General features: G+C 48.0%; 2 protein-coding genes across 8 annotated transcripts; one reads left to right on the top strand and one right to left on the bottom strand.

Annotated features, from left to right (window-relative positions):
• Positions 1-25,161, top strand: hectd1 (HECT domain containing 1). 4 transcript variants are annotated; one of them, XM_069536188.1, is made up of 44 exons: positions 1-212; positions 3,366-3,527; positions 3,694-3,843; positions 3,919-4,153; positions 5,093-5,320; positions 5,628-5,909; positions 6,046-6,316; positions 6,530-6,606; positions 7,114-7,212; positions 7,403-7,517; positions 7,712-7,886; positions 8,562-8,700; positions 8,948-9,118; positions 9,761-9,983; positions 10,068-10,331; positions 10,706-10,917; positions 11,013-11,174; positions 11,272-11,366; positions 11,583-11,688; positions 11,857-11,991; positions 12,444-12,583; positions 12,947-13,159; positions 13,733-13,843; positions 14,033-14,199; positions 14,380-14,556; positions 16,462-17,448; positions 17,955-18,176; positions 18,599-18,732; positions 18,821-18,977; positions 19,223-19,293; positions 19,737-19,888; positions 19,969-20,023; positions 20,174-20,396; positions 20,481-20,563; positions 20,777-20,904; positions 21,240-21,441; positions 21,542-21,679; positions 21,986-22,470; positions 22,741-22,899; positions 23,064-23,142; positions 23,253-23,346; positions 23,482-23,632; positions 23,717-23,861; positions 24,365-25,161. In XM_069536188.1, the coding sequence occupies exons 3-44, from the start codon at positions 3,704-3,706 to the stop codon at positions 24,500-24,502; spliced, it is 7,740 nt and encodes a 2,579-aa protein (XP_069392289.1). In that variant the 5' UTR covers positions 1-212; positions 3,366-3,527; positions 3,694-3,703; the 3' UTR covers positions 24,503-25,161. The 4 variants fall into 4 exon arrangements, with proteins under 4 accessions (XP_069392289.1, XP_069392291.1, XP_069392290.1 ...); XM_069536190.1 differs by having other exon boundaries at positions 16,612-17,448; XM_069536189.1 differs by having other exon boundaries at positions 11,028-11,174.
• On the bottom strand, positions 25,041-27,780 carry ap4s1 (adaptor related protein complex 4 subunit sigma 1). 4 transcript variants are annotated; one of them, XM_069536192.1, is made up of 7 exons: positions 27,497-27,758; positions 27,217-27,262; positions 26,884-27,024; positions 26,717-26,803; positions 26,444-26,512; positions 26,328-26,339; positions 25,041-26,232 (listed from the first exon to the last, which is right to left on the bottom strand). In XM_069536192.1, exons 3-7 carry the CDS (start codon positions 27,019-27,021, stop codon positions 26,104-26,106), a joined length of 435 nt encoding a protein of 144 aa, XP_069392293.1. In that variant the 5' UTR covers positions 27,022-27,024; positions 27,217-27,262; positions 27,497-27,758; the 3' UTR covers positions 25,041-26,103. The 4 variants fall into 4 exon arrangements, with proteins under 4 accessions (XP_069392293.1, XP_069392296.1, XP_069392295.1 ...); XM_069536195.1 differs by lacking the exon at positions 26,328-26,339 and having other exon boundaries at positions 26,447-26,512; XM_069536194.1 differs by lacking the exon at positions 26,328-26,339 and having other exon boundaries at positions 26,447-26,512; positions 27,217-27,780.
• Positions 27,781-27,957: the final 177 nt, after the last annotated feature.

The following is a 27,957-nucleotide window of genomic DNA, read 5'->3' on the forward strand; positions in this document are numbered from 1 at the left end:
GGGAGTGTGGCCCTGAAGGCAGCAGCGGCTGGGCTCCATTTCCTCGGCTCCTCGCGGAGGCTCCGACTCTTCTCCCCCGTTAACAGTGACATGGACGCGGCTTGAATTCACCACGACACCGGAGACACGCGCAGCTCCTCGTCCTCCACCTGGACCCGGAAGATTGTTGGTCGTCCCCCCGCAGATTGTCTCTGAGCCGACGGTGAAACACGGTGAGTGTCTCGATCCGCAGGTAAACCCGGAGCCAGGGGCCGGGGCCTTCTGTTGTGTTTGTCCGCGGCTGCGCTGCGGCCTCTCGGCTCTCCCGGAACTCGAGCCCCGCGGCTCTCGGTTGTGTTCCGAGGCCGCAGCGGTAGTTTCGTCAGTAAGTGGATGTTACCGACTCGTTCAGAAACACTGACCGTGTCCGCTCCGGGGTTCGGGGGGAGATCTCCAGCTCTGGAGGATTCAAGCTTTTATTAAAGGTTTATTTCAGCTCTCTGCTGGTGTTGCTAGCGTGTTGCTAACCGGCTAACTTGAGCTAGCTCATCATTTATTTCTGACGACAAACAAACTCCGGAGTTTGTCCGAAGCTGTCGAGCTCCGGGCTTTGTGCTGGGGAGATTATCCGGGACTTACACTTTGTCTTACCGGCCTGACGACATCGCTGTTGTCCGCCAGCTAACTGCTAATGCCCGGAGGCTGGCAGTGGGTCACGGTACCTCGGCCGTGGAGCCTGTGGACCGGGCTGGACGTCCCCTCAGTGTCCGGTGAAACCACCCGGCTCCCTCACGTCGTGTCCGGACCCATGAGGAGGCTCAGGGGTCGCACAGGCTCCGCTTCTCCGTCAGATGAGGCTGAACCGTGTAAACGCCTCCATCACCGAGAATCAGCCGCAAACAAAGGAGGTTTGTTCCGGATGAACATGGAACAAAACAATCATCTCAACCACCACGACACCGTTTGTGTCCAACCTCAGTTTCCCACTGATCTTCCAGATGTTTCCACCATTTCACTGGGTCCTCAGCAGCTGGAGCTCCGAACCTTCAGGGAGACGGAGCTGATCGAGCCCATCTTCACCTGATGACCTCCACGTTAGCTCCAGCCTCCTCACACCAGTTCAGCCTCAGTCTGTAGAAGGTCTGAGATCCAGGAACTGTTTAAATCGACCTGGTTCATCACAGACTCCGTCATCAGTTTAGTCTTCACCTGCAAAGATCAGTCTGAGGAACTGATCCGTGATATCTCATCATCAGTGAGAAGTTTGTCAGCTCATGAGTCAGATGTCAGCTCCTCAGATGTTTGATGCAGAAAAGGGAATCTTTCATTTTGGTTTTCTGTCGTTTCATGGAAGAGACAGTTGATAAAAATAACAATAGTAGCTTCATCGCGAATAGTTTTCAAAAGTCGGAAATGACCAGGAGCTCAACAGGAGTCACGGAGGAGGTGGGATAGTTCATTATTAATTGTAGAGCCCAGACAGTTATTTTATTATTATCGTGTTGTCAAGATGCATTACAAAATGCATCTTGACAACACTTTTCAATATTGAACGAAAAAACCTTTTAAAATTCCATATACGAAAGAAAAAAAAAGATGTGAATTATAAATATATAACCTGAAACAAACATACAATGAATCTATAGAGTGGAAATGTTCTGCTGATATTGATGATCAGTGAAAAGTTCATGATTTGAGCTGAAACAACCTTCTCAGTGAGTGGGCGTGTCTCTGAGGTTTCTAACACGTGACGGACGTGAAACTGAAGAACACAAATGTCTCAGGATGAAGAAGAGGAGCCGTACACGTAGAAGACGAAGACGTCCACTTGGACAGACGAGGAGGTTCCAGATGTTTTGGTGATGAGGGCCGACGCCGTGTGGACGAGCTGTAAACAACAACACTGATCTTTACACAGTTTAGACGCCATGTCCCGCCTCCTGCTGCTCTACAGGCTCCACCCCTCACCTGAACGTCCCCACATGTTCCTGTTGTTGTGAACGAGTCGACAATCTGCTACACACACTGACTACACAACATGACTACACAACATGTCTACACAACATGTCTACACAACATGTCTACACAACACGACTACACAACACGACTACACAACATTTTACACAGCTCATGTGTGAAACAGCTTTTGTCTTGTGTCCTGAGAATGTGAATGTGGCTTTTCTATGGATATTACTCGATAATAAAAAATAATCAATGCGTCGCTGACATACACGTTGAAGAAAGTTTAACATCAGATGTTCGGTTGGAAACATCCAAACTTTGGTCGACTGGTGACGTTGTTTCTCAGTCTCTGTCCGTCTGGTGTTTTAATTCCAACAACACTGGGTGGACTTCAGTGTCTCTCCTGGGAAGAATTAAAAAAATAAAAGTGTGTCTTTCTGTTGCCGCTGATCGCTGACCTCAATCTGGACTCAGGACACCACGAGGGGTTGAAGGGGCGAAAGCCAAACCCTGTGACTGGCCGACTGCACTCAGTCCTGCGGGGGTCGCCCCGGGCCTGCAGGGGGGTGAGGGGAGGCCAGGACACTCTGGCAAAGTTGCAACGATTAATCTGTTGATAAGAGGATCTGTCGCAGCATGGCGCATTTATATCCAGGCAGACAGACAGGCCTCAAATTAGGCTCTAATCAACTTAACCCGGACCCAGCAGACTCCCAGCATGCCGTGCTGCAGCGTTACCTCGCCACACACACACAGCAGTAGCTGCAATCCAAAAATTCTGGTGCATCTATACCTGAAACTTTCACAGAGAGAAATCTAACCGCCGGATGTTCGACCCGCTTTACTTTACAGGTCGTGTGCCTTCCTCATAATTTCTTTGCTTCGCTAAAACTCATATTTGCCGTAATGCATCTGAAAAAGCATCTGTTGCTGATATTAAGCACTCGCTGGTTTTAATGGAGCCTGAATGTTTAACAGGCCAAAGATGAATTCATCACACATCAGTAAAAGTTGAGAGTTCATCTCTTCACCCACAGACTGTAAAAGAACCACGTCGTTTGTTTTAAAGCGTTTTACATCCTGGTCGTGGATCTTCTCAGTGAACTAAATGTCTGTGGACACTGATGAGTTCATTGGAAAAAATATACTAACCAACTGCAGTTTTATGAAATGATTATTTCACTCGTCTCAGATTTATGTATCTGCCTCCCTTTCTCTGTGACGGTGGTGCTGCTGTGAGCCTATGTCTGTCAGACAAGAAGCAGGGTATAAAGTGCCCGATCCAAGAATCAGCTGTAGCCCTGGATTAGCTTCATAGTTTCATTTTAATACTGTGTGAATTCAGCAGAAAAGACGTATTCAGTCTTTAGTTTCATTTGTTTTTAACGTCTCCATCTCTTCCTTCCTGTCTGCTCTGTTTGCAGGTGAAGAGACTACATGTCCCAGAATCCCCTGTGAGTGACATCTTCCTTTGTCTGTGTTTCCTCTCTCCCTCCGTCCGGTTGGTTGGATGAGTCCCAAACACAAACAGAACTGTGAGCAGTGATTGGGCGCTGAGCCAGACCAGGTAGCCAACGGGGAGCCAGGTAAGTGTGTGTGTATAAACCTGTGGAATAATGCTCAACCCAACTTTCCATCGTGTACAAAGACGATCGATGACAGTTTATAAAGACGACCAGTGACTGTGGAGTTACACAACCCTAAAATAAAACGTGTTTAACTGGATGGTAACTGTCCGTCTTGTTTTTGTAGGCTAGCCATCATGGCGGATGTTGACCCAGACACCCTGCTGGAGTGGCTGCAGATGGGTCAGGGCGATGAGCGGGACATGCAGCTCATCGCTCTGGAGCAGCTCTGCATGCTGCTGCTCATGTCGGACAATGTCGACCGCTGCTTCGAGACGTGAGTTGTTTCGTTTTTTGGGTTGTTTTTGTATCAGAGGTCGTACTCTGTGCTCACCGTCCATTTTCCTGGCAGCTGTCCTCCTCGGACGTTCCTCCCGGCACTCTGTAAGATCTTCCTGGATGAGAGCGCACCAGATAACGTGCTGGAGGTCACAGCCCGTGCCATCACCTACTACCTGGATGTCTCGGCAGAGTGCACCCGGAGAATTGTGGGAGTGGACGGAGCCATCAAGGCGCTGTGCAACCGTCTGGTGGTGGTGGAGCTCAACAACAGGACCAGCAGGGACCTGGCTGAGCAGTGTGTCAAGGTGAGACCAGAACCGGTTCAGTGAAATCAGGTTGTTTTGGAGGACCTCTCGCTGTGTGCTGTTACTAACCTGAACAGGGTCAGAGTGGCAGATAACAGGAGGAGGCAGATCCACAACCATGTTTATTAATACACTGGACAGTTGTGTTCTTCATTCAGGCCTGGAGTCCTGACTGATCTGTTGATGGAGGCAGGAAGATGCTGCATCTCATGGCTTTGTGTTTTCATTTAATTCAACAGTAGACCATGAATCTGTCATCGCCTCTTTAACCGGTTTCAAACAGGAACTCCAGAGAATGTCTGTGTAATTGGGTCTGGACTTTATCTGGAGTTTGCGTTTCTCGTATGAACAGCGCAGGAGATTTCCTGTGCTTAGACTCAGGAGTGTTCAGGTGAGGGGCGGAGCAGCGGCAGGGTGTTTGTGTGCAGCACATCACAACTGGCGTCTCGCCTTAAAACCAAATGCTCTCGGATCTCGTGGTCTTCATTGGCGTCTTCTACGTCAATGGCTCCTGTTTTTCATCCTTAGACATTTGATTTCCTTTTTGTTTTGTCATTCGCATCATAAAATCGTCATCAACAGGCCCACTGCGAATGCTCCGGATACTCACCTGCTTTTTTCTCACGTGGGCTCATCCGGACATTATCCAGAGTTTTTATTAGTGGTCTGCCAGGAGGAGCTCTGGATTTGTGTTCTCACATCCAGCCCCTGTGGAGAACGTCAGGAGTAAAGTTCAGTGCAGGTGAAAGCATCTCATCTTTGACTTGAATTGACTGTGGCGTTCAGAGACGCACAAACCGACAGCAGCTCAGTTCATCGTGGTTTATAAAATCAAAACCCACTTAAATGAAATCTGTACGAGGTTCCTGTTAATTCAGGAATTCTTAGTCTTTTTGCTGGAGAGTGTGTTCATTCAGATTTTGCTGCGTGTCTGTGCAGGTGCTGGAGTTGATCTGTACCAGGGAGTCCGGTGCGGTGTTCGAGGCCGGCGGCCTGAACTGCGTGCTGAGCTTCATCAGAGACAGCGGCCACCTCGTCCACAAGGACACTTTGCACTCAGCCATGGCCGTGGTGTCCCGACTCTGCAGCAAGATGGAGCCTCAGGACTCGTCTCTGGAGACCTGCGTCGAGTCTCTGTCCAGCCTCCTCAAACATGAAGACCACCAGGTAACTGAGTCGGGTTTTACTGGTCAACTTTGACAATAGAATGAAAACATCCAGAATCAACATTTAGGTTTTTGTTCTGTGTCTGTTTGCTCCTGTAGATTTAAATCAGTTTGTCATTTCACTTTTGCCTTCATTCAACAGACTCATGTCAAGTTACTGAGATTTAGTTCTGGAAACATATTAATCATGAAAAATCTCCTTGTATATTCTAATCATTGCCTCATCCATGTTTGAGCCGTCACCTGCGATTCAGACGGTTTGATTCAGCTGCTGGTTTCACTCTAACCGACCAATCCCTGTGCTCCAGGTATCAGATGGTGCCCTGCGCTGTTTCGCCTCGTTGGCTGATAGGTTCACCCGCCGCGGCGTGGATCCCGCCCCTTTAGCCAAACATGGCCTGACAGAGGAGCTGCTGTCCCGCATGGCGGCCGCAGGTGGCACCGCGTCAGGCCCCGCCTCTTCCTGTAAGCCGGGCCGGACCTCGACAGGCGCCGCCCCCTCAGCCCCCGACTCCAAGCTGAGCAACCAGGTGTCGACCATCGTCAGCCTTCTGTCCACACTGTGCAGGGGCTCGCCACTCGTCACACACGTAGGTCCACACATCTGAAACACCAGCACAGTGAACTGGAAGTCATTAACTAATTTAAGAGATGGAAGAAACACTTTATTTCAGAGATACAGAAAGTCACCATCGTGTCGTATGTTCTCTTCCCTCCCGGGTTCAGGACCTGTTGCGTTCGGCGCTGCCTGACTCGATGGAGTCTGCTCTGGGGGGAGACGAGCGCTGCGTGCTGGATACCATGCGGCTGGTGGACCTCCTGCTTGTGCTGCTGTTCGAGGGGCGAAAGGCGCTGCCCAAGTCCACGGCCGGGTCCACGAGTCGGATCCCTGGCTTGCGACGCCTGGACAGTTCAGGAGAGAGATCGCACCGACAGCTCATTGACTGTATCCGCAGCAAGGACACCGACGCTCTGATCGACGCCATCGACACCGGAGGTAAGAGGATGGAGCCCAGTCAGAAGTTATCAAAGCCTTTCTCACAGCCAAGGTTTAGACTTGTAGGTTATCAATAACCTGTTGAAACGTCTCAGTCAGTCATGACAGGGCGGCGGGAACAGATCTGTTCTTCTTTATATCATCTCAGTTGTAACATGTCAGTGTCACATGTTTGTTTTTTACAAGTCTGATAATAAGTGACCTCTGTTGCAGCTTTTGAGGTGAACTTCATGGACGATGTTGGACAGACGCTGCTCAACTGGGCTTCGGCTTTCGGCACGCAGGAAATGGTAAAGGAATGTGAACACACACCGACAGAGACGGTAAAACGTCAGCTGAATTCTGAGTGTTTTAAGACACACTTCTGCTTTTCTCTCGGAGGAACTGTCTGGTCTCGTTCAGCCCACCACTGAAATATCTCTGTGTGCTCACTGGATGGATTTCTATTTATTGTGGTTCATTGTCTCTTGAGGATGAATTCTACTGACGTTTGTGACCCAGTGGCAAAAAGACAGAATTCCTCTAAATCCTCTCTGTGCTTCCGTAGTGTGACAGAAAGGAAAGGCTACCTGTAATTTTTTAGCACGCACAGGTTACCATGGTAACAACTTCATTTCTAAGCTTTTATGTCCTGAGTCTGAACCACAGAATTAATGTAAACTGGTGCAGCCAGTTAGCTTCACAAATTAACGTTCTGAGGATAAAATTAATGGAGACAAAAATCAGTTTTGCACAATTGTGACATCATTTCCTGTCATTTCAGTCTAACCAACCACACCTGATTTTTTTTGCTGCAGGTGGAGTTTCTATGTGAAAGGGGAGCAGACGTAAACAGAGGTCAGAGGTCATCCTCACTACATTACGCTGCCTGTTTTGGACGCCCACAAGTAGCCAAGGTAACACACACACACACACACACACACACACATACACACACACACAGAGATTGTTTACATACTGTAAACGCAGCATCCTGAGTTTGGTGATGGAGTTTTACTTTTCAGGTCACACGGAATCACCAGGAACATGCTGCGTTCTCATCAGCTTTGTATATTTAGGCATGAAACTTGGTTTGTGTTTGTGCAGACTCTGCTGCGTCATGGTGCCAACCCTGACCTGCGAGATGAGGACGGAAAGACTCCTCTGGACAAGGCCAGGGAGAGAGGACACAGTGAGGTGGTGGCTATTCTGCAGTCCCCTGGTTAGTAAACCCACAATATTACTGTTACACTTCTTCCCCACAGGACAGTCTAATGTCAGGTGTGAACTGGACACTAGTGATCTTGTTTGTGCACGTTGTCAGACATCATCAGTGATTCCTCTTTAGTTAGTTAGCTCTGGTTGGTCTGGGTTCCATACAGAACCAGTGAAGTAACCCAGAGCGTGTGTTTTCAGGAGACTGGATGTGTCCTGTGAACAAGGGTGACGACAAGAAGAAGAAAGATGTGAACAAGGAGGAGGAGGAGGGCAGCGAGCCCAAAGGAGACCCAGAGATGGCTCCGATCTACCTGAAGAGACTGCTGCCTGTTTTTGCACAAACCTTTCAGCAAACCATGCTGCCTTCTATTAGGTAAGACAAGTTCAGAAAACGTGAACTATTCCTTTTTGAATCGTTATCGGTTCGTCTGGCTCTGTCTAAACCTGGTTAATTTGACTGAGAGCAGATGGACCTGCTCCGTCTAATCTTAATTTAATTAGAGCAGATGAACTGTAGGCTTTGAGTGTTGGATGGAATGATTGAAGGAAAAGAGGAACAGAGCAAAAGAAACAATGAAAGAAAAGACGGAGATATCATGAGTTTGATCTGCGCTACACATCTGTCTGTCTAATCCAGCTTGTATTAAACTGGGCAGGTTGATTGGCGGCAGCGTCAGGACTTAACGTTATTGATTTTTTTTATTTTTTTTAATCTGTGAAGAGTTTAGAATAATGCTAATGCAGGAGAAGTACATTGATAGGGTCCATAATTCAGTTTCAGATAAGTAAATATTTACACATGTTCCTCTCCAGCTTCACCACACAAAATAAATATGTCATCAGGTCTGTCTCTCATTTTACTGAGACATCATCACTGTTGTGTTTTTTACTGCTCTGGATCTTCTGGTAAATGTTCTCCTTCTTTTCAAAAGCTCATATCCTACTGTCACGTCTAATAATGTTGCTGGTATAGAATATTTTCGGAGGAAGGAGCGTCTCTGAATGTTTTTCTAGTTTTGTGTGTGTTTTTGACTGTGTGTGTTTTTAGGAAAGCCAGTCTGGCTCTGATCAGGAAGATGGTTCACTACAGCAGTGACGTGCTGCTGAAGGAGGTGTGTGACAGTGAGACGGGACACAACCTGCCCACGGTGCTGGTGGAGATCACAGCTACCGTCCTGGACCAGGAGGTAACAGCAGTGATAATTATGTGAAAGTGAATAAAAAGATAACGAGCGAGTGAACGAGCTGAATGTTTCAATGGTGGAAATGAGTTGTTCAACTCTGCAGTCACACAATACGACTACTACCACTGCTAATAATAATAATATACTTTTTGTGATTGGGACTCGTCAACGTAAATGACATCGACTTTAAAAGTGTCACATCGTGACAGTAAGAGGGAAACAATGCTGACACCGTGTGTCTGTTTGTCAGGATGACGACGACGGCCACCTCCTGGCTCTGCAGATTATACGAGACCTGGTGGACAAAGGCGGAGACGTTTTCCTCGATCAACTGGCTCGACTCGGAGTCATCAACAAGGTGTCAACTCTGGCAGGACCGGCATCAGATGACGAGAATGAGGACGAAGCAAAGCCAGAAAAGGTGGGGGGGGGGTTTGTGTGTGTTGCTTTGAATGATGAAATGGAAAAGAGGCTTTCGATTCGTCTTTTAAACGTATTCACTGTTTGAATTTGTCATCAACACATAAATCAGACCAGGGCTCCACACTAACTGTTCAAAAACATTCTCTGCCTTTTGTGGAACGCAACAATCCACATATTAAACCTTTTCTTGACAGTTTCCATATAATTTGATTATTTTCCAATTCACAAGGTTTTGATATAATATGGATTTAATTCAGGATATTTAATTGTGCACTACCTATTTTGTTTGGCTTTGTGCATGGAAACCTCTACTTTCGTGCATTATTAATGATCTTGCCCTGAGGCCGGATGTTCCCCTTGTTTTCATAGAGAAGACTCAAGGATGTTGAAGGTCCCATTGAGATAGAATATCTCTTCTGTCAGGGAGTCCTGGTCAAGATGAGCAGCAGTGATCTCAAATTGTAATTTGATTATCTCAGTTTTTTAATATTTAGTTTATAACCAAAATAAGAAAATGAGCAGCTTCAGAGAATATGTTTGAGCTTGGAAACAGTGTCTTTGCAGTTCTCATAGTAGAGAAGGAATAAAAACATGTAAGAATATCACGAGCAGAGAAAAACAGGAAGTGTTTGTCCTGCAGGAGGAGGAGGTGCAGGAGGATGCAAGGGAGATCCAGCAGGGGAAGCCGTACCACTGGAGGGACTGGTCCATCATTAGGGGGAGGGACTGTCTCTACATTTGGTCGGACGCCGCTGCCCTTGAGCTCTCCAACGGCTCCAACGGCTGGTTCAGGTTCATCCTGGACGGAAAGCTGGCCACCATGTACTCCAGCGGGAGTCCAGAGGGGGGCTCAGACAGCTCTGGTACGAACAACACACTCGTGCCACACTCATTGATCTCTGGTCGTCTTTGTAGCCATGACTGATGCTGTTTCATCGTCCCCTCAGAGTCTCGCAGTGAGTTCCTGGAGAAGCTGCAGCGGGCGAGGAGTCAGGTGAAGCCAGTGACGGCCAGTCAGCCAATCCTGTCCAGTGTGGGCCCCACTAAGCTGACTGTGGGGAACTGGTCTCTGACCTGCCTGAAGGAAGGAGAGATCGCCATCCACAACTCAGACGGGCAGCAGGCCACCATCCTGAAGGAGGACCTGCCGGGCTTCGTCTTTGAATCCAACAGGGGGACCAAACACTCATTCACAGCAGAGACATCTCTAGGTGAGTCCCAGCGTTACCCAGCAACCATCAGACCACCGTGAACTCACAGGAGAAATTCAAGAGTTTGAATTCACACCAGCCTCTGGTTGTGATGGTGGTTCATGATGGTGGTTCATTATTAGGTCCCGTCCGTTATTTATTGCTTCACACTGAGACTGACTGATCTGAAGATATTCACCTTCTGAAATAACAACTTTACTATTGTGGAACTTTGTCATAATATTATAACATTATTCTTGAAATCTCTAGATTTAATTTGAATAGTCTGACCACAGTATGAACCCTGAGACTGACTGACAGCTTTCTATCAGCTGCAGGTGTTTCAGAACAAAGTGACTGTTGTTAACACACTGTGTGTGTCTGTGTGTGTGTAGGCTCTGAGTTTGTAACTGGCTGGACAGGGAAGCGAGGCAGGAAGCTGAAGTCGAAGCTGGAGAAGACGAAGCAGAAGGTGAAGAGCATGGCGAGGGAGCTGTACGACGACCACTTCAAAGCTGTAGAGAGCATGCCCCGAGGGGTGGTGGTCACCCTGAGGAACATCTCCACACAGCTGGAGTCCGCCTGGGAGCTGCACACCAACAGACAGGTACTGACAGAAAGGCACATACAGATGCACACACTGATACACACACACAGGTACTGACAGACACAGACAGACGGGTACTGACAGACGGTAAACAGGCTTTCTGTCCACAGTGTATTGAAGGGGAGAACACGTGGAGGGACCTGATGAAAACTGCTCTTGAAAACCTGATCGTGGTTCTGAAGGATGAAAACACGATTTCTCCATATGAGATGTGTAGCAGTGGCCTGGTCCAGGCTCTGTTCACTGTCCTCAACAACGTGAGTGGTCTCTTTAGGACCAGTGTGTCATGTCTCGTCTGGATGACATGGTAGCGTCTGTATAGATGTTCAGATGTTGTCGTTTCTTTTCCTGCAGAGTGTGGAACTGGACCTCAAACATGATTGTAAGCCTTTAATGGAGAGGATCAATGTCTTTAAGGCGGCTTTCAGCGAGAACGAAGACGATGAAAGGTAAACAACCAGTCAGCTGATGGTTGAAATAAAATCTCGAGATGAAACGATGAGTCAGGATTGAGTTAAACATCAGTAATAATGTTGGGTTGCTTTTGACCCTGCTCACCCGTCACTAAGACTTTTAGGTTGTTGTGAAGTTTGTTGTAATTTGGCGTTAAGTTCAAGTTAAATCTGTTCCAGATCAGAGTTTGACCTGTTGTTGTGTGTTTGCAGCCGACCAGCTGTTGCCTTAATCCGTAAACTAATAGCTGTCCTGGAGTCGATTGAACGTCTACCTCTGCACCTGTACGACACTCCAGGATCCTCATACAACCTGCAGGTGAGTCGCAGTGTGTCCTGGGCCTCAGGCAGAGAGGAAATGCTGTTATCAATGTCCATTTATCTGAGTCACTGATTCAGTTTTGTTCAGAGGAAGCAGGAGCTGCCAGTTGATGACGCACGTGTTTCTGACGCTCTGCATTAACTCTTGTGTGTTTTCGTTCCTCAGATCTTGACGAGGAGGTTGCGTTTCCGTCTGGAGCGAGCGCCTGGAGAGACGGCACTGATTGACCGGACGGGACGGATGTTGAAGATGGAACCGCTCGCCACTGTGGAGTCACTGGAGCAGTACCTGCTGAAGATGGCGAGGACACACACAACAACACAAATACCATGACTTCTCTTAACCCTGTCCCTCTGGTGATGTTTCTCTATTGTCGGCAGAGAGCAGCACTGATTTTTAACAGCATTGCATTTCACTGTGATTCTCACATCAATGTATTGTCAGGTCAATTTCTGGTTGTTTCATTATCATTTATTTCTGAAACAATACAACTGTTAACATGTGTTTTATTTATATATATATAATATTATATCGTGTTTATTTCCTCTTTAAATGAATCAGACATTGAACTATTTACCATTACGCTACAATATAAATCAGTATCAGTCATCAAATTTCATTTTGTCCATCTCCCTCCCATCCTGGCACTGAGCACCTTGTACAGAACAAAGTAACTGACTTGACGTCCAATCGTTCTACGCTCATGGAGAATCCAGCATGCTGTTAATTTCCTCCTCCTCTTCGTCCTCTAGGTGGCGAAGCAGTGGTACGACTTTGAGCGCTCGTCCTTCGTCTTCGTGAGGAAGCTGAGGGAAGGTCAGACCTTCACCTTCAGACACCAACACGACTTTGATGAGAACGGCATCATCTACTGGGTTGGAACCAACGCCAAGTAGGTGCAAGCCTTTTTTTAGAACCAGTTTTAAATGTAATATTTTCTAGATTAGATTTATGTCAAACCAAAGAGGCAGAGTCTCCCATCAGATTTTATCCAGCATGTGCATTTGTTTGGTTCTTTGTTTCCAGAGACAAAGACATTAAACACGATACTTTACTCATAGACCCAAAGACTTTTAACTGATTACTAACATATTTCTGTTGTGTTTGAAGTTTTTATATCATGTTAAGTAATTTTAAATTATTATTTTACTTTTTAATCTAGAGTTTATTTTCTCAGGCCCCACGACTTAGAGAGTCACAACTGGACTAGACTCTTTCTCTTAGATTTATATTACTTCATTTCCTTTGTATTCAGGACGGCATATGAGTGGGTCAACCCGGCTGCCTACGGCCTTGTGGTGGTTACATCATCAGAGGGGCGTAACCTTCCCTATGGGCGGTTGGAGGATATCCTGAGTCGGGATAGCTCCGCCCTCAACTGCCATACCAATGATGACAAAAATGCCTGGTTCACAGTCGACCTCGGACTCTGGGTCATTCCCTCAGCATACACCCTGAGACACGCCAGGTAAATAAAACAAACGTACACCCTGAGACACGACAGGTCAATAAAACAAACATACACCCTGAGACACGCCAGGTCAATAAAACAAACGTACACCCTGAGACACGCCAGGTAAATAAAACAAACGTACACCCTGAGACACGACAGGTCAATAAAACAAACGTACACCCTGAGACACGACAGGTAAATAAAACAAACGTACACCCTGAGACACGACAGGTCAATAAAACAAACATACACCCTGAGACACGCCAGGTCAATAAAACAAACGTACACCCTGAGACACGCCAGGTCAATGAAACAAACGTACACCCTGAGACACGACAGGTAAATAAAACAAACGTACACCCTGAGACACGACAGGTCAATAAAACAAACATACACCCTGAGACACGACAGGTCAATAAAACAAACATACACCCTGAGACACGCCAGGTCAATGAAACAAACGTACACCCTGAGACACGCCAGGTAAATAAAACAAACGTACACCCTGAGACACGCCAGGTCAATGAAACAAACGTACACCCTGAGACACGCCAGGTAGATAAAACGTTTAACTTTCTCCTCCTTCAGGGGTTATGGCCGCTCTGCGTTGAGGAACTGGGTGTTTCAGGTGTCGAAGGACGGTCAGAACTGGACAACGCTCTACACTCATGTAGATGACTGCAGCCTCAACGAACCCGGGTACGACTCCTTGTTTCAGTGAATGAATCCCATGTTTGTTTTATTGTTGCAGAGATGTGACAAAGCACTAGGAGGCGATGTGGACCAATTTTCACACAGCTCATATTTACAGAAAATGTGTTCTGACTCGAAGGCAATACACAACCCAGAGATTATCTGCATCCGTTGATTGGTGATGTATTTCTACAGGTCGACGGCCACGTGGCCTCTGGACCCATCCAAAGAGGAGAAGCAGGGCTGGAGACACATCAGGATCAAACAAATGGGGAAGAACGCCAGCGGTCAGACTCACTACCTGTCCCTGTCTGGACTCGAGCTGTACGGCACCGTCACCGCTGTCTGTGAGGACCAGCTCGGTAAAGACAACCCCATCATCAGTTTCACGTTTAGTATGGGTCACGTGATATTTATCACTGCTGCTCTAAATACCCACTAGAACCACACGAGTTAACTAACCAGTGAAAGTAGTCAACAAATGCACTACTTCAGTGTCACCGAGCTGGTTTCATTTATTTCTCTCTCTGTGTATCTGTCAGGTAAAGCTGTGAAGGAAGCGGAGGCCAACCTTCGTCGCCAGCGGCGACTCTTCCGCTCCCAGGTCATGAAGTACATTGTTCCTGGGGCGCGGGTCGTCCGCGGAATTGACTGGAAGTGGCGAGACCAGGATGGGAACCCAGCTGGAGAGGGCACTGTCACTGGAGAGGCTCACAACGGTAAGACGGTTTCCTTAAAATAAGAAATGTGTTGATTGATGTTTCAGCTCCAGGCGACCGAGGACTCGCAGAGAAGCAGCAGGTTTAACTTGTATTTTAAAGTGTGATTATATTCCATTGATTTGTCGTCTTAAGGTTTCCATGCTTCTGTTCAGAGGCAGATATTTTTGCCAGCACACTGAATTTGTAAACCTGTCTTTGTATTTTCATAAAGTTCAGATTTTTGTGTCTAAGAACCGCAGCTTTTAAAATGTAAACTCTGAGTCACTGCGTCAAAGACTGAGGAGACGAGCATGAGCCCAGATCCATGACCAGACTAGACGGGAGGTAAAGGGGTCGGTTTATTTTAACGACCTCTGTTCACACTAGTGTTTTTGTTCCGTATCAGAAACAGTATCTGACTTTTCATGTACACTGGTCATGTGATGTAAACAGGAAGTAGGTTGTAGTGTTTCCACATTAATCATGTGGACTGTGACGGCTCACCATACTCTAATTTCATTTTACTCTTCACATAACAACAAAAGAGATGTCTTGGTGTTTTGTTCTGTTTCTGCATTGTATCACTGTGTGCAGTGATACTCAGTGTGTTCCTGCTCGTGCACTATCGTCCATAAAGCGTCTACACAGACAGTCTGACCTCATAGTTTCAGCTGCAGTTATACACGTATCTGCAAGTAACGTGAGAGCGTTCAGGTCTACCACTGCGACCGCCATAGATTGAATGAATTCTGTGGGAGACGATGGATTGTCTTCTCTGCAGTTGGTTGCTTAGTTACAGAAAATACTACGAACGGGGACGAGCGATGGTGAAAAGTGAGATGAGTGATGGGAGGTGGAGTGAGTGGTTTGTAGCTACAGATCCAGACGAGCAGCTGTTGTTACCATGTCAACCAGTAACACTGAGTATTATTACGCTGTCTCCACACACGGATCCCAACAGGTCACATGGACAGTTCACGTTAACGATCAGGTCTGACAGGAAGTGATGATCGATAATCCTCCTCCTCCTCCTCTACTCTTCATCTTTATCTCCTCCTGTTCCGTCTCCTCTCCGACTTTCCTCCTCCACTCCTCTTTATCTCTTATTCATCTTCATCTTAAGCTCCTCTTCATCTTAGTTTTCTCCTCTTCATCTCCTCCCCCTCTCTTTTTCTCCTCCTCTCTATGTTTGTGTTCAGATGTGATGTCACTGAGCGGAACAGCAGCTCCGTTGATTTATAATTTTTATGAATCATAATCAGGGATGATCGTTGTTGATTCTCACTTTTGATTTATTTATGTTGTTGCTTTGATCGTTTTGTGTTTTGCAGGAATATTTTCTACTTTTGTCATTTTCTGTGACTGTTCATAATTTTCTCTCTCATCGCTCCACCTGGACAGAAATCTGCACAAGTAGAAATTTAAAATGTTGAACGTTGCTTTTTAAAGTCACAGTGAAAGAGCAAAACAACAAAGATAGATATCTATACATGGATTTACATGTATTAGATATATAATAATTTTTTTATATATACATACACCTATATATAATTAATAAAGATTTAAACCAGTTAATTCTCCCATAACCTCTAGCATTAGATTCATATTATTAATAAAAGATAATAATAATAATAGATTAATATTCGCTGTATTTTAACATTTGGTCAAATTTAAAAATGAGGCCTTTACTTTTCATCGGGACTTTAAATGAACGTTTCATACAAACCGTCTTGCTGTGATCTGGTCCAGTGTGGAGCTGCTCTGACTGTAAGCTGCTTCTCTGAGTCTACTTCCCTCTACCACTCAGTCTCTCTCTCTCTTTCTCTCTCTGATTCTCTCTCTCTCTCTCTCTGTCCGTCTCTCTCTCTGCCGGGTCTCTGACATCCATCCGTCCGTCTCCCTCCTATCTCTCTGTCCATCCAGGCTGGATTGATGTAACCTGGGATGCTGGCGGCTCTAACTCTTACCGTATGGGCGCTGAAGGGAAGTTTGACCTCAAGCTTGCTCCAGGGTACGACCCTGAGTCGGCTGCCACAGCGCCGTCACCCAAACCTGTCTCATCCACTGTTTCAGGCCCCGCCTCCTCCACGGTGGGACCCTCTGTGACGCCGGCAGCCATCGGCGGCACGACTACCACCACCTCCTCCTCATCGTCTTCCTCGCACCAGCAGTTGTGGAGCAGCCTGGTGAAAAATAACTGTCCCGATAAGGGCGGGGCCACGTCGCTCGGCGGGGCCAGCTCCTCCAGCAGGAAGGGCAGCAGCAGTTCCGTCTGCAGCGTCGCCTCCTCCTCTGACATCAGCCTGAGTTCTTCGGCTGGGCTACCGGGTGTGGGGGGTCTGCGGCTAGAGAGGAGGGCTGAAGGGCTGCTGCTCGACCAGGGCTCCGGAGCGGGTGGATTAACGGGAGGCGGGATCGGTTCCGACGGACAACAGCAGGAGCCGATTGTCGTACTGTCGTCTGCGGTGGAGGGCGGATCCGGCTCAGCGTCCAGTTCTGGCACGCTCACTGCTGACACGCCCGCCCCTGGAGACGAAGCCAGAAATAAGGACTCCTCCACGGCTACCACTGACCCAGCAGCAGCCATCTCCATGGGGCTGGTGAGCGTGAGCTCCCCTGACGTCAGCTCAGTGTCGGAGTCTTCCAGCAAGGACGCACCTTCCCAGAGGCCTCTGTGCTCAGCAGCTAACGCCCGGCTGTCGGTCAGCTCGCTGCTGGCCGCCGGCGCTCCCATGAGCTCCAGCGCCAGCGTTCCCAACCTGTCGTCCCGTGAGGCCAGCTTGATGGAGTCCTTTGTCCGCCGCGCACCCAACATGTCGCGCACTAACGCCACCAACAACATGAACCTGAGCCGCAGCAGCAGCGACAACAACACCAACACGCTGGGCAGGAACGTCATGAGTACAGCCAGTGAGTACTCCATCATTACTGCACTCATACCACATGGAAACTACAGTATTACTACATTAACCCATTCAGACCTAAGGTGCTGAATTAAAAACCTCAATGTTGTTTCTGACAGAATTACCAACATTTACAAAAACTTTCTCGGCCTCTGAAGCAGATAGACATGATTTAGTTTTCACTAAACTTTGGACATTTGAGAACGTGTCTCTCTTGACTGTCCTGTAAGTTATAGTGTTTTTAAAGGGTTTAACCTGAGCCCAGTCAAACCTAGTAATCATCACTCCAAGAGTTAGTCACAAACCGTTGTTAAAGAACTGGTATTGGAACATCTTTGAAGAAGCTGATCTCTGCATTCAGCTCCTTCTCAGGCTAAACAACTCAGACACTCAGATCCAGTGCAGGTGTCCTGGTCTGTGTCCTGCAGCCAATCAGCAGCTGACTGGATCTTAACGAGCTCCCCCTGCTTCCTCTGGTTTCTGACCGACTAACTGCCCTTTGTTTGTTTGCAGCTTCTCCTCTCATGGGCGCTCAGAGCTTTCCTAACCTCACCACCACTGGCACCACCTCCACTGTTACCATGTCAACCTCCATAGTAACCAGCAGCAATAACGTAGCCACGGCCACCACGGGTTTGTCGGTGGGCCAGTTGCTAAGCAACACCCTAACGACCAGCCTCACGTCCACGTCCAGCGAGAGCGACACAGGCCAGGAGGCTGAGTTCTCTCTCTATGGTTGGTGAACACACACTCTCACTCACTCTCACGCACACACCCACGCCCCTCCTGCTTCAGCTGACCTTCTAACTCAGAGAGCAGTCTAACAAACTAAACATGTCCATGTCTCCATCAGAGTTTTGGTCCCAGTGTCAAAACATACATGAAACTCAACTTCAGCTCTTCTGTAAAATATGAACCTTCCAAAGTCGTGTTGGCAGAACGCTGCAGCTGACGATTCACATTGTTTAAAGTTAATTAAATTAATCTGTCTGCTCAGTTCAGATCTCCACAGCTTCTTGTTGTTGAAATTATTTAGAATTCATATGAAATAAAATAAAAAACGCAGACATCCATTTTCTTTGTTTCTATATTTGGAATGGGTGACGGTTAAACCTGAATGATTTCATCCACATAAGTTCTCATCCAATGTCCTGCAGACTTCTTGGACAGCTGTCGTGCCAACACGTTATTGGCTGAGCTGGATGACGAGGAGGACCTCCCCGAGCCCGACGACGACGATGACGAGAACGAAGACGACAATCAGGAGGACCAGGAGTACGAGGAGGTCCTGGTAAAGACACTTGTTGTATTATGGGTTTTACATTAACATTAATGGGAGTAAGAATCAGTTGGATGAGTGTGTCACTGCCATCCTGCAGGAGGAGGAGGAGTACGAAACCAAAGGAGGTCGCAGGAGGACGTGGGATGACGACTTCGTCCTTAAGAGACAGTTCTCTGCTCTGGTTCCTGCCTTCGACCCCCGACCAGGAAGAACAAACGTCCAGCAGACCACCGACCTGGAGATCCCCCCGCCCGGTAACACACACACACACACACAATTGTACAATGAGAAAACTCAGTGTTGATTCAAATAAAAACATTAGTTTGAACCTTTCTTCTGTCGATGAACTGGAAAGAAACGCTCAACATTACTGTGAAATGAACGAGGTTCAGTCATCTACATTGTTTTGTTTAGTTAAAAGTATTTTCCTTTCATTAATTCAAAGAGCAAAACTTTTCAGGTGCTGAACTTTACTCTCATCTCTTTCTCTCTGCTTCAGGAACTCCTCGTTCGGAGGTTCAGGAGGAGGTGGAGTGCGCTCCGTCTCCTCACCTCGCCCTCACCCTCAAGGTAAGGCAGTCAACACCCAGTGACTCATTTCAGACCCTGAAGGGTTGAAAGGTTTTTAAAGAAGACGAATCAACTGTCAACTATCTGCAGATTTACTCGACCTTTCACAAGTTGCTTATGATGTCACAGACACCAAGCTGTGATTGGTTGCCGTGTTGTCATGACAGAATTCCTGACTGTTTTCACTCTGACATGACGACGACCTCCTCAGACATTAACACAGCGTGGTCCGAAGCCGTTGGTCTGATTCCCCTCTTGTAACGTAGCCATAGAGGCGTTAGGAGCTTCTTTGTGGTCCCCTCCAGTTTTGTAACGTTGACCTGTTTTAACATTCACCTCTGACCTCATCACTGACGGGATTCAAACAAATGACATAATCCAGGAGGGCGTGGCCTCAATGCGGGCGTTATTTTTTACTGGTCTCATGAAGCACGTGTGTTCAGGTGGCCGGGCTGGGTACCACCAGGGAGGTGGAGCTTCCTCTGTCCAACTACAAGTCGACCATCTTCTACTACGTCCAGCGACTGCTGCAGCTCTCCTGCAACGGAGCCGTGAAGACGGACAAACTGCGACGCATCTGGGAGCCGACGTACACGTAAGAGGCGGCGACGCAAACTGAGATTCACCCGCTTCTCAGATGTTTGAGGTTTTACTGTGGCTGTGTTTGTCCTGCAGGATAATGTACAGAGAGCTGAAGGACTCCGATAAAGAGAAGGAGAGCGGAAAGATGGTGACTCACACGTTACAACACACACACACACACACACACACACACACACACACACACACTGTTGATAGTGTTTATATACGACACTGAACTGAGGACTCATCTTTCATCACACACCCGACCTCTGACCTCTGACCCGTTTCCCTCCTCCAGGACTTCTGTGAGCACAGTGTCGGGGGTCGTTCTGGCGGTCTGAGCCCGATTTCAGTTTCAGCCAATCAGAGCAGTGAGATCCTGGGTGTGGCCAGGGAGGCGGCGCAGGCGAAGGCAGGCTGCAGCCAGAACGCCTGCGGGGTGGAGGACGTCCTGCAACTGCTGCGGATCCTCTACATCATTGGAGGAGACTCCACCCCCAACCCACGCACGCTGCAGGAGGGTAGGAACACACACGACTGTTGTTTCTGAATCACGTCCTGACGTTCCTCTGTGCCGTTTGTGATTTCTAATTTTTTTATTTCAGATTTCGACGAGCTGCAGTTCAACGCGTCTCCAGAGGAGTTCACCAGCAAGAAGATCACAACCAAGATCCTGCAGCAGATCGAGGTGAGTCAGCGATGGAGCTGCAGGAGATCTTCTGTGGTGACTGTGGTTTGGGCAGCAGCAGCTCAGTCCACAGAGATTTGGGTCTCTCCATATTAACATGTCTATGAGCCCTGTGTGTGTGTGTGTGTGGGGGATTGTGGGTTAAAAACTGCATGTGTAAAAATGAGTGTAAAAGAATTTCTCTCTCTCTCTCTCTCTTTTCTTTGGTCCCAGGAGCCTCTGGCTCTGGCCAGCGGAGCGTTACCCGACTGGTGTGAACAGCTCACCTCCAAGTGTCCTTTCCTCATCCCCTTCGAAACCCGACAGCTCTACTTCACCTGCACCGCCTTCGGAGCGTCCAGGTGAGCCTGAGGGACAGGTCCTCCCTTGACCCCTCCCTCTCACCCACAGTGAGCCGCGCTGAACGTAACGCAGACGTTTGGAATTAGTCTAAACTCTCGATGAGTTCAGTTAAACCAGGAGACGTTTGGAAACAAGTTCATCAACAAACATTAGTTTTCATATTTGAGATGCGCTCCGTCAGGACGTCGCAGGTTTTCAGTTTATCAGAAAATAATCTTTTTAGCCTCATTCACTCTGTTTCATTTCATCCTATTTGTTGTGGTGTTTTTTCATTTCTGTTTGTTTCATCATAATATTTCTATTCATTAATATTTCCTCCTCCGTGCGTCTGCAGGGCGATCGTGTGGCTGCAAAACCGACGGGAGGCGACCATGGAGCGCTCTCGGCCGTCCACGACAGTGCGGCGGGACGATCCTGGAGAGTTCAGGGTGGGTCGCCTCAAACACGAGCGAGTGAAAGTCCCCCGTGGGGACGCCATGATGGAGTGGGCGGAGTCTGTCATGCAGATCCATGCTGACCGGAAGTCCGTGCTGGAGGTGAGAGATTCTTCCACATGAATTACTACTGAGAGAGACGTGTAGAAATGAACATGGAATAATCAGCTGCGTCCACACGTGTGTGTCTCTGTCTGTCCAGGTGGAGTTTCAGGGGGAGGAGGGAACAGGCCTCGGTCCGACTCTGGAGTTTTACGCTCTGGTGGCTGCAGAGTTTCAGAGAACGTCTCTGGGAATCTGGTTGTGTGACGACGACTTCCCCGACGACGAGTCACGACAGGTCAGACTCACGTGAACTGATTTGGGAGGTCAAAGGTCAAAGTGGCGTCAGGGCTGTAACTCTAGTTTGTTTTTATAATTAACATTTTAAAACGTATGTTTTCTACTTGACTCGTTGGTCGATTGTGACGCACTCGCCTGAATGAAAGGTAAATAATGTTTGACTGACACCGTTGACGAGCAGCTTTGTAGTTCAGGTTTCAGGCCCACGTGAGGTTCAGTGAAGTAAAGAAAACAGATCCTGGGTCTGTTTGTCCTCAGGTGTTTGAAACACAGTGGACTGAAGGTGCTGCTGTGTTGGTTTCAGGTGGACCTGGGCGGGGGTCTGAAGCCTCCTGGTTTCTACGTGCAGCGCTCCTGCGGTCTGTTCGCTGCCCCGTTCCCTCAGGACAGCGAAGAGCTGGAGCGCATCACCAAGCTGTTCCACTTCCTGGGCGTCTTCCTGGCCAAGTGTATCCAGGACAACCGGCTGGTGGACCTGCCCGTGTCCCAGCCGTTCTTCAAGCTGCTCTGCATGGGAGACATCAAGTCCAACATGAGCAAGCTGCTGTACCAGTCCCGCAGCTCGCCGCATGGTCACGACCCCGACCGGCCCTACCTGCATCCCTTCCTGCTGCTGTCTGAGGTGCAGTCGGAGGCGTCCACCGAGGAGAGCCAGGAGACGTATTCTGTGGGCAGCTTCGACGAGGACTCCAAGTCCGAGTTCATCATGGACCCACCCAAACCCAAACCACCGGCCTGGTACCACGGCATCCTGACCTGGGACGACTTCCAGCTGGTCAACCCGCACAGGTCAGAACGCTCTCCTCCTCTTTCTCTTTGTTTCTTTGCTCTTTTCTTTCCTTTCGTTTTTTTTAAAGTAAGAAATAAGTGAAGGAGGAAATGAAGAGGGAGGGAAATGACAAAGATGAGGAAAGAAGGGGAAGTAGAGGAAGTGGAAGAAAAGAAAGATGAGCTCTTCAGTTTCCTCCACCTGCTTCAAACAGAGTTTGAATCTGAAGCGTCTCCGTCGACCTGCAGCGGCTGAGAACACGTTTCATCTGTTCTGCTTTTGTTCCACAGAGCCAGTTTCTTGAAGGAGGTGAAGGAGCTGGCGGTGAAGAGGAGGCAGATCCTGGCGAGTAAGAGTTTGTCTGAGGACGAGAAGAACACCAGACTGCAGGACCTGATGCTGAGGAACCCGCTCGGCTCCGGACCCCCCCTCAGCATCGAGGACCTCGGGTAAGACACACAGAAAATACATCTTTAATAAAAACTTCCGATCGTGAAAATGTGTGACGGAGAAGATGAAGGTGTGTTTATGTGAAGCTGGACGGCAGTAAATTAAATCTCTCTCTCTCTACCTCTCTCCCTCCCTCTCTCCCTCCCTCCCTCCCTCCCTCCAGGTTAAACTTCCAGTTCTGTCCGTCCTCAAAGGTTCACGGTTTCTCTGCAGTGGATCTCAAAACCAACGGAGACGATGAGGTAAAGACGAGCGACTTGACGCTGATGCGCAGGAGGTGTCACATGTTCTGGGAGTTAACACTGTGTGTGTGTGTGTGTGTGTGTGTGTGTGTGTGTGTGTGTGTGTTCAGATGGTGACCATGGAGAACGCTGAGGAGTACGTGGAGCTGATGTTTGATTTCTGTATGCACACTGGTATCCAGAAACAAATGGAGGCGTTCAGAGGTAAAAACACTCGTCACACAACTTGTTTTCTGTAGAAAAGACATGAGAGTCAAAGTCAAACGTCTCCTCCTCGTCTCCTGTGTCCTCTCCTCCTCTCCTGTGTCCTCTCCACTCCTCCTCTCCTCTCCTCCTCAGAGGGTTTTAACCGAGTCTTTCCAATGGAGAAGTTGAGCTCTTTCAGCCATAAGGAGGTCCAGATGATCCTCTGTGGTAACCAATCACCTTCCTGGACTGCTGATGACATCATCAACTACACTGAACCAAAGCTGGGTTACACCAGAGACAGGTACACACACAGACACACACACAGACAGACACACACAGACAGACACACAGACACACACCTGAACATTGTCCTGCCCCCCCCCAGTCCTGGCTTCCTGCGGTTCGTCAGAGTTTTGTGTGGGATGTCGTCGGATGAGAGAAAAGCCTTCCTTCAGTTCACCACCGGCTGCTCCACGCTGCCCCCCGGTGGCCTCGCCAACCTGCACCCCCGCCTCACCATCGTCAGAAAGGTAAAATCTTTCTTCCACAAACAGACCGTCTAACACGCACACACACACACACACACACACACACACACACACACACACACACACACACACACACACACACACACACACACACACACACACAGAGGTGAAATGAAAACTCTAAGACCTCAACGTGTTTCCTGAAGATAAGAGACATGAAATAAATTCAATATTTGGCTTTTATAGTGAAGGATCTTTCTCACACACACATCAGGTGTAAATGAGTTAGATTCAAAGTGTTTATCTAGTGAACATTACAAACCTCTTTTATCTGATGTAATATTCTAACTTGTGTCACGTGACTATTTTGGTCCAATCATGACGGAGTAAACATTTGCTCGACTGACGTATGAAGCTGAGCTGTCACACATTTAATAAAAAAAGTTCTAATGACTGAATCAAGCTTTCGAGGTCCGAGCGACCCGATTCAAACTGATGACAGATGTCAATCAACAGTGGTTGTGTGTCCCCCCCCCCCCCCCCAGGTGGATGCCACAGACTCCAGTTACCCATCAGTCAACACGTGTGTCCACTACCTGAAGCTTCCTGAATATTCCTCGGAGGACATCATGAGGGAGCGTCTGTTAGCCGCCACCATGGAGAAAGGCTTCCACCTCAACTGAGCGCCACACTGAGCATGCTCCTCTCGTCTGTCGCCGCCCGCTGCGTGATTGACAGATCAGCCAGCTGATCCGAGCCAGCCTGACCGCTGGAGGAGGAGGGGGGGGGGTCTCATGCAGATTGAAATGAAGCTGCCTCCTCACATCCTCAACACCTCCTTCAACTTCATCCGCAGCAGCACCCTCCTCCTCCTCACCCCTGAGCTGCTGTGTGTGTGTGTGTGTGTGTGTGTGTGTGTGTGTGCTGAGCCTCCTCCTCCTCCTGGTTTGACTCGTAGCTTCTGTTTTCAGTTCCTCCTCCTCCAAACAATCATCGCCCCCATTTTTGTTTTTATTTTTTTGTTCTATTGCTTTTTTGTTTTCTCTCTGTGTGTGTGTGTGTGTGTGTGTGTGTGACAGTTTCCGGGTTGTCTCTGACCGGCTGTAGGGGTCAGAGTGCATTTGGTGTTTTCTTTTATGATGAAGCTGTAGAGACAGAAACACTGGTCGTGTGCGAGGCACATGGAAAGAGAAGAAGACGTGTCAGCTCTGCTCTCCTGTATTTTCTTTGTATATTATAAACATTTATTTAACTCAAGTTGCAGTTTGAGGTAAACAGATATTTTCAAATGTGTATGCTCCAAAAAAATAATCATTAAAATGTTTGCAAAGTATGAAGTAAAGATGGAGTCCTGTCGTCATCGTGTTTCCACCTCAGATCTCACCGTGAACTCAACATGTGAAACTCAAGCTGAGACTTTGTCCTCAACTTAGACCCCGCCCCCCTCAAATTCTGTCTGACATCGAAGTCGCTCGGGACTCGTCCCTCTGGGGCCCCCGAAGTCCCCTGAGACAAACCTGGAGTCATGGACAGAATCTGTCACAAGCTGCTCACACATCTGTTAAATATCGTCCGTCACGTGTTAGAAACCTCAGACACGCTCACTGAGAAGGTTCCAGATGTTTCACGAGAGGCTGCAGGAGAAGATCCAGAGACACTGACTCAGACGTGTGTCCTCACATACACAACATGCAGAACATGTGAGGAACATGTGAGGAACACGTCACAGGTTCAGTTCAGGTCTTCAAGCAGCTACAGTCATAGCGCCATCTATTGGTCACACATGTTTGAACTGATTAATCCTCAGATCACGATCCGGCCGCTCAGGCTCATGTCAGAGTCTGGTTGATTTATTGGCAAAAGATCAGCACATTTTTAATTCAGTGAATCGTCGCAGGTTCGATTCCCTGTAGTTCACTCTGTTCGTCAGCGGAGTCCTGTGATCTCCTGACGTTGGACTGGAGAGAAGTTCTTGATATGGTGACGGACGAAACGACTAGAACATAGACTAAATAAAGATGGACGACACTGTTCCCACAGAGTGAAGTCAAATCATCTGGATCGCCCCCTGGTGGCTGGCTGCAGTACAGGTCATAAACTGCACCTCCATGTTAGCAGATGGGACATGGACCAAACTATAAACTCAAAGTAGACGTTAAATAAATGTCTTTGTTTGGTTTTGTTGAGTCACAGACTGACATGGAAGCGTTTGTATCAGATATTTGAACTTCTCAGGAAGTGGAAACGCATCGTCCATCTTATTTAAGGTCTGTGGTGTGGAGTCTCAGCTGTCGGCCATCTTGTCCAGGGCGGTGAGCGGCGCCAGGATTCGGCTCTTGTTGGTCTCCACGATGTGTCCGTTCTGGATCATCTCGTCCAGGATGACGTGGACTCGGTCCAGGTTGAACATGATCTGGTGACAAGTCAGAGTCAAGGAAACAAACAAAGTGGCGTTCACTGACATCACGTAGTGTTGAGCTTTAACGTGCGAGTCAGGTTGAAGGATACGTCCAGTTCACTCTGCAGGGAAGCAAACACAAATACACAACTGGTGATCACACTGAACACATCACATCAACCTCGCTGCAACAGCAGTGTGTCTTTAGTCATGTGTGTGAACTCACCACTCGACTGAAGTATTTATCCAGAACCTCCACAAAGTTATGAACCAGCTCGAAGACGGAAAGCTCGTTCTGTGGGAGACGGCCATAAAAACCAGCTTTGATCTTTTCTAATTGATTATATTTGAAATTTAATTTAAAATAACTTCAGAAAAAGTCAACAAATATAAACTTCAGATCGTAGATGTCGTGGCTTCACTTTTGGGAGCTGTCATGTCGTCCATCTTGGTCCAGTCTGTGGTGTGACACGTCAAACTAACCCGGAGCAGGACTCACCTCTGCGTCTGTGACTGCGACCACGATGTACAGAGCAGCGTACTGACGGTACACCAGCTTAAAGTCTTTGTACTCCACAAACGAACACTGGGGAAACACAGGAGCTCAGCTGAGTGACGAGGGAACACGTCAGCAGACTTCATGCAAACCGTGAGTACTTCAGGTACCTGCTCCTTCCTGCGGCTCAGGCAGCAGCGGACCACGTCGGCCTCCAGCGCCGCCCTCCTGCTCAGCTCCACGGGCTGGTAGTACCGGGACAGTCTGGTCTGACCCTGCCGGTTCACCATCAGCACAAACTTGATCATCGTCTGGAACAGACGTTCAAGGGTTAAAGGTCATCAGTCACTTCAGAGCATCAACACAAATAAACAAATAAACAACAGAAACAAGACACGTCATCCACACGCAGTGAGCTGTGGACATGACGTCACATCAAAGGGAAATAAGTGACTCAGAATAAAAGATGAGTGAGTTTGAACTTTGACCTTTCACGCGCTCACCTGCTGTTTGATGCTGGTGCTGCCTGGACAGTTGTGATGACGTCACCTTAAAGGAACAGTGTCACGTTTGTGGAAAAGCTGTTCGTGTTTCCAAACGTGACTGAAGAGCGAAGAGTCAAACCTGGTTCACTGAGTTACTTTAGATTGTCGAGGTCAATGAGTAGGAATATATTGTCTCCATCGGCTAATGTGACATTTGTATATTCACCTTAATATATTTACAGTTGTATTCACAGGTTTCAGGGATTTTCACATCAACACGTAAATAAAGTGGATTTACCGGAAGCGTGTGTGTTGACAGCGGCGATATGAGACCCGTGAGTCGGGCTGAAAACCACCGCAGGCTAACGGGATCCAGGCTAAGCTAACGGGATCCAGGCTAAGCTAACGGGATCCAGGCTAAGCTAACGGGATCCAAGCTAAGCTAAAGGGGTCCAGGCTAAGCTAACGGGATCCAAGCTAAGCTAACGGGATCCAAGCTAAGCTAACGGGGTCCAGGCTAACGGCTGTTAGCTCGTTTCATTCACGACCTGAACGTGAAACAAACGGGGCATTTCCGTTTCCGGTGAAAACAACAAGCTAACCTGTTAGCATTCAACGCTCAGTTGCCGTCCAGCAGTGGTGCGTTTACTGACACCATCACAAATGGTAAATAAGAGTGTTTGGAGTTCAGGCCTGGTCTCAAGCTGCTGCTCTAAATGTATTAGAAGTAAAGAAGACACATAACAAACCTCTGTACAG

Source organism: Paralichthys olivaceus, chromosome 12 (assembly GCF_024713975.1).
Source record: "Paralichthys olivaceus isolate ysfri-2021 chromosome 12, ASM2471397v2, whole genome shotgun sequence".
NCBI lineage: Eukaryota > Metazoa > Chordata > Actinopteri > Pleuronectiformes > Paralichthyidae > Paralichthys > Paralichthys olivaceus.

Coding starts and splice junctions, on each gene's coding strand:
- hectd1 (XM_069536188.1), top strand. CDS start 3,704: ATGGCGGATGTTGACCCAGACACCCTGCTGGAGTGGCTGCAGATGGGT. Junction 14,557..16,461: donor CACTGGAGAGGCTCACAACG/GTAAGACGGTTT, acceptor CTGTCCATCCAG/GCTGGATTGATGTAACCTGG. Junction 20,905..21,239: donor ACCGCCTTCGGAGCGTCCAG/GTGAGCCTGAGG, acceptor GTGCGTCTGCAG/GGCGATCGTGTGGCTGCAAA.
- ap4s1 (XM_069536192.1), bottom strand. CDS start 27,021: ATGATCAAGTTTGTGCTGATGGTGAACCGGCAGGGTCAGACCAGACTG. Junction 26,804..26,883: donor TGAGCCGCAGGAAGGAGCAG/GTACCTGAAGTA, acceptor GTGTTTCCCCAG/TGTTCGTTTGTGGAGTACAA. Junction 26,513..26,716: donor TCGCAGTCACAGACGCAGAG/GTGAGTCCTGCT, acceptor CGTCTCCCACAG/AACGAGCTTTCCGTCTTCGA.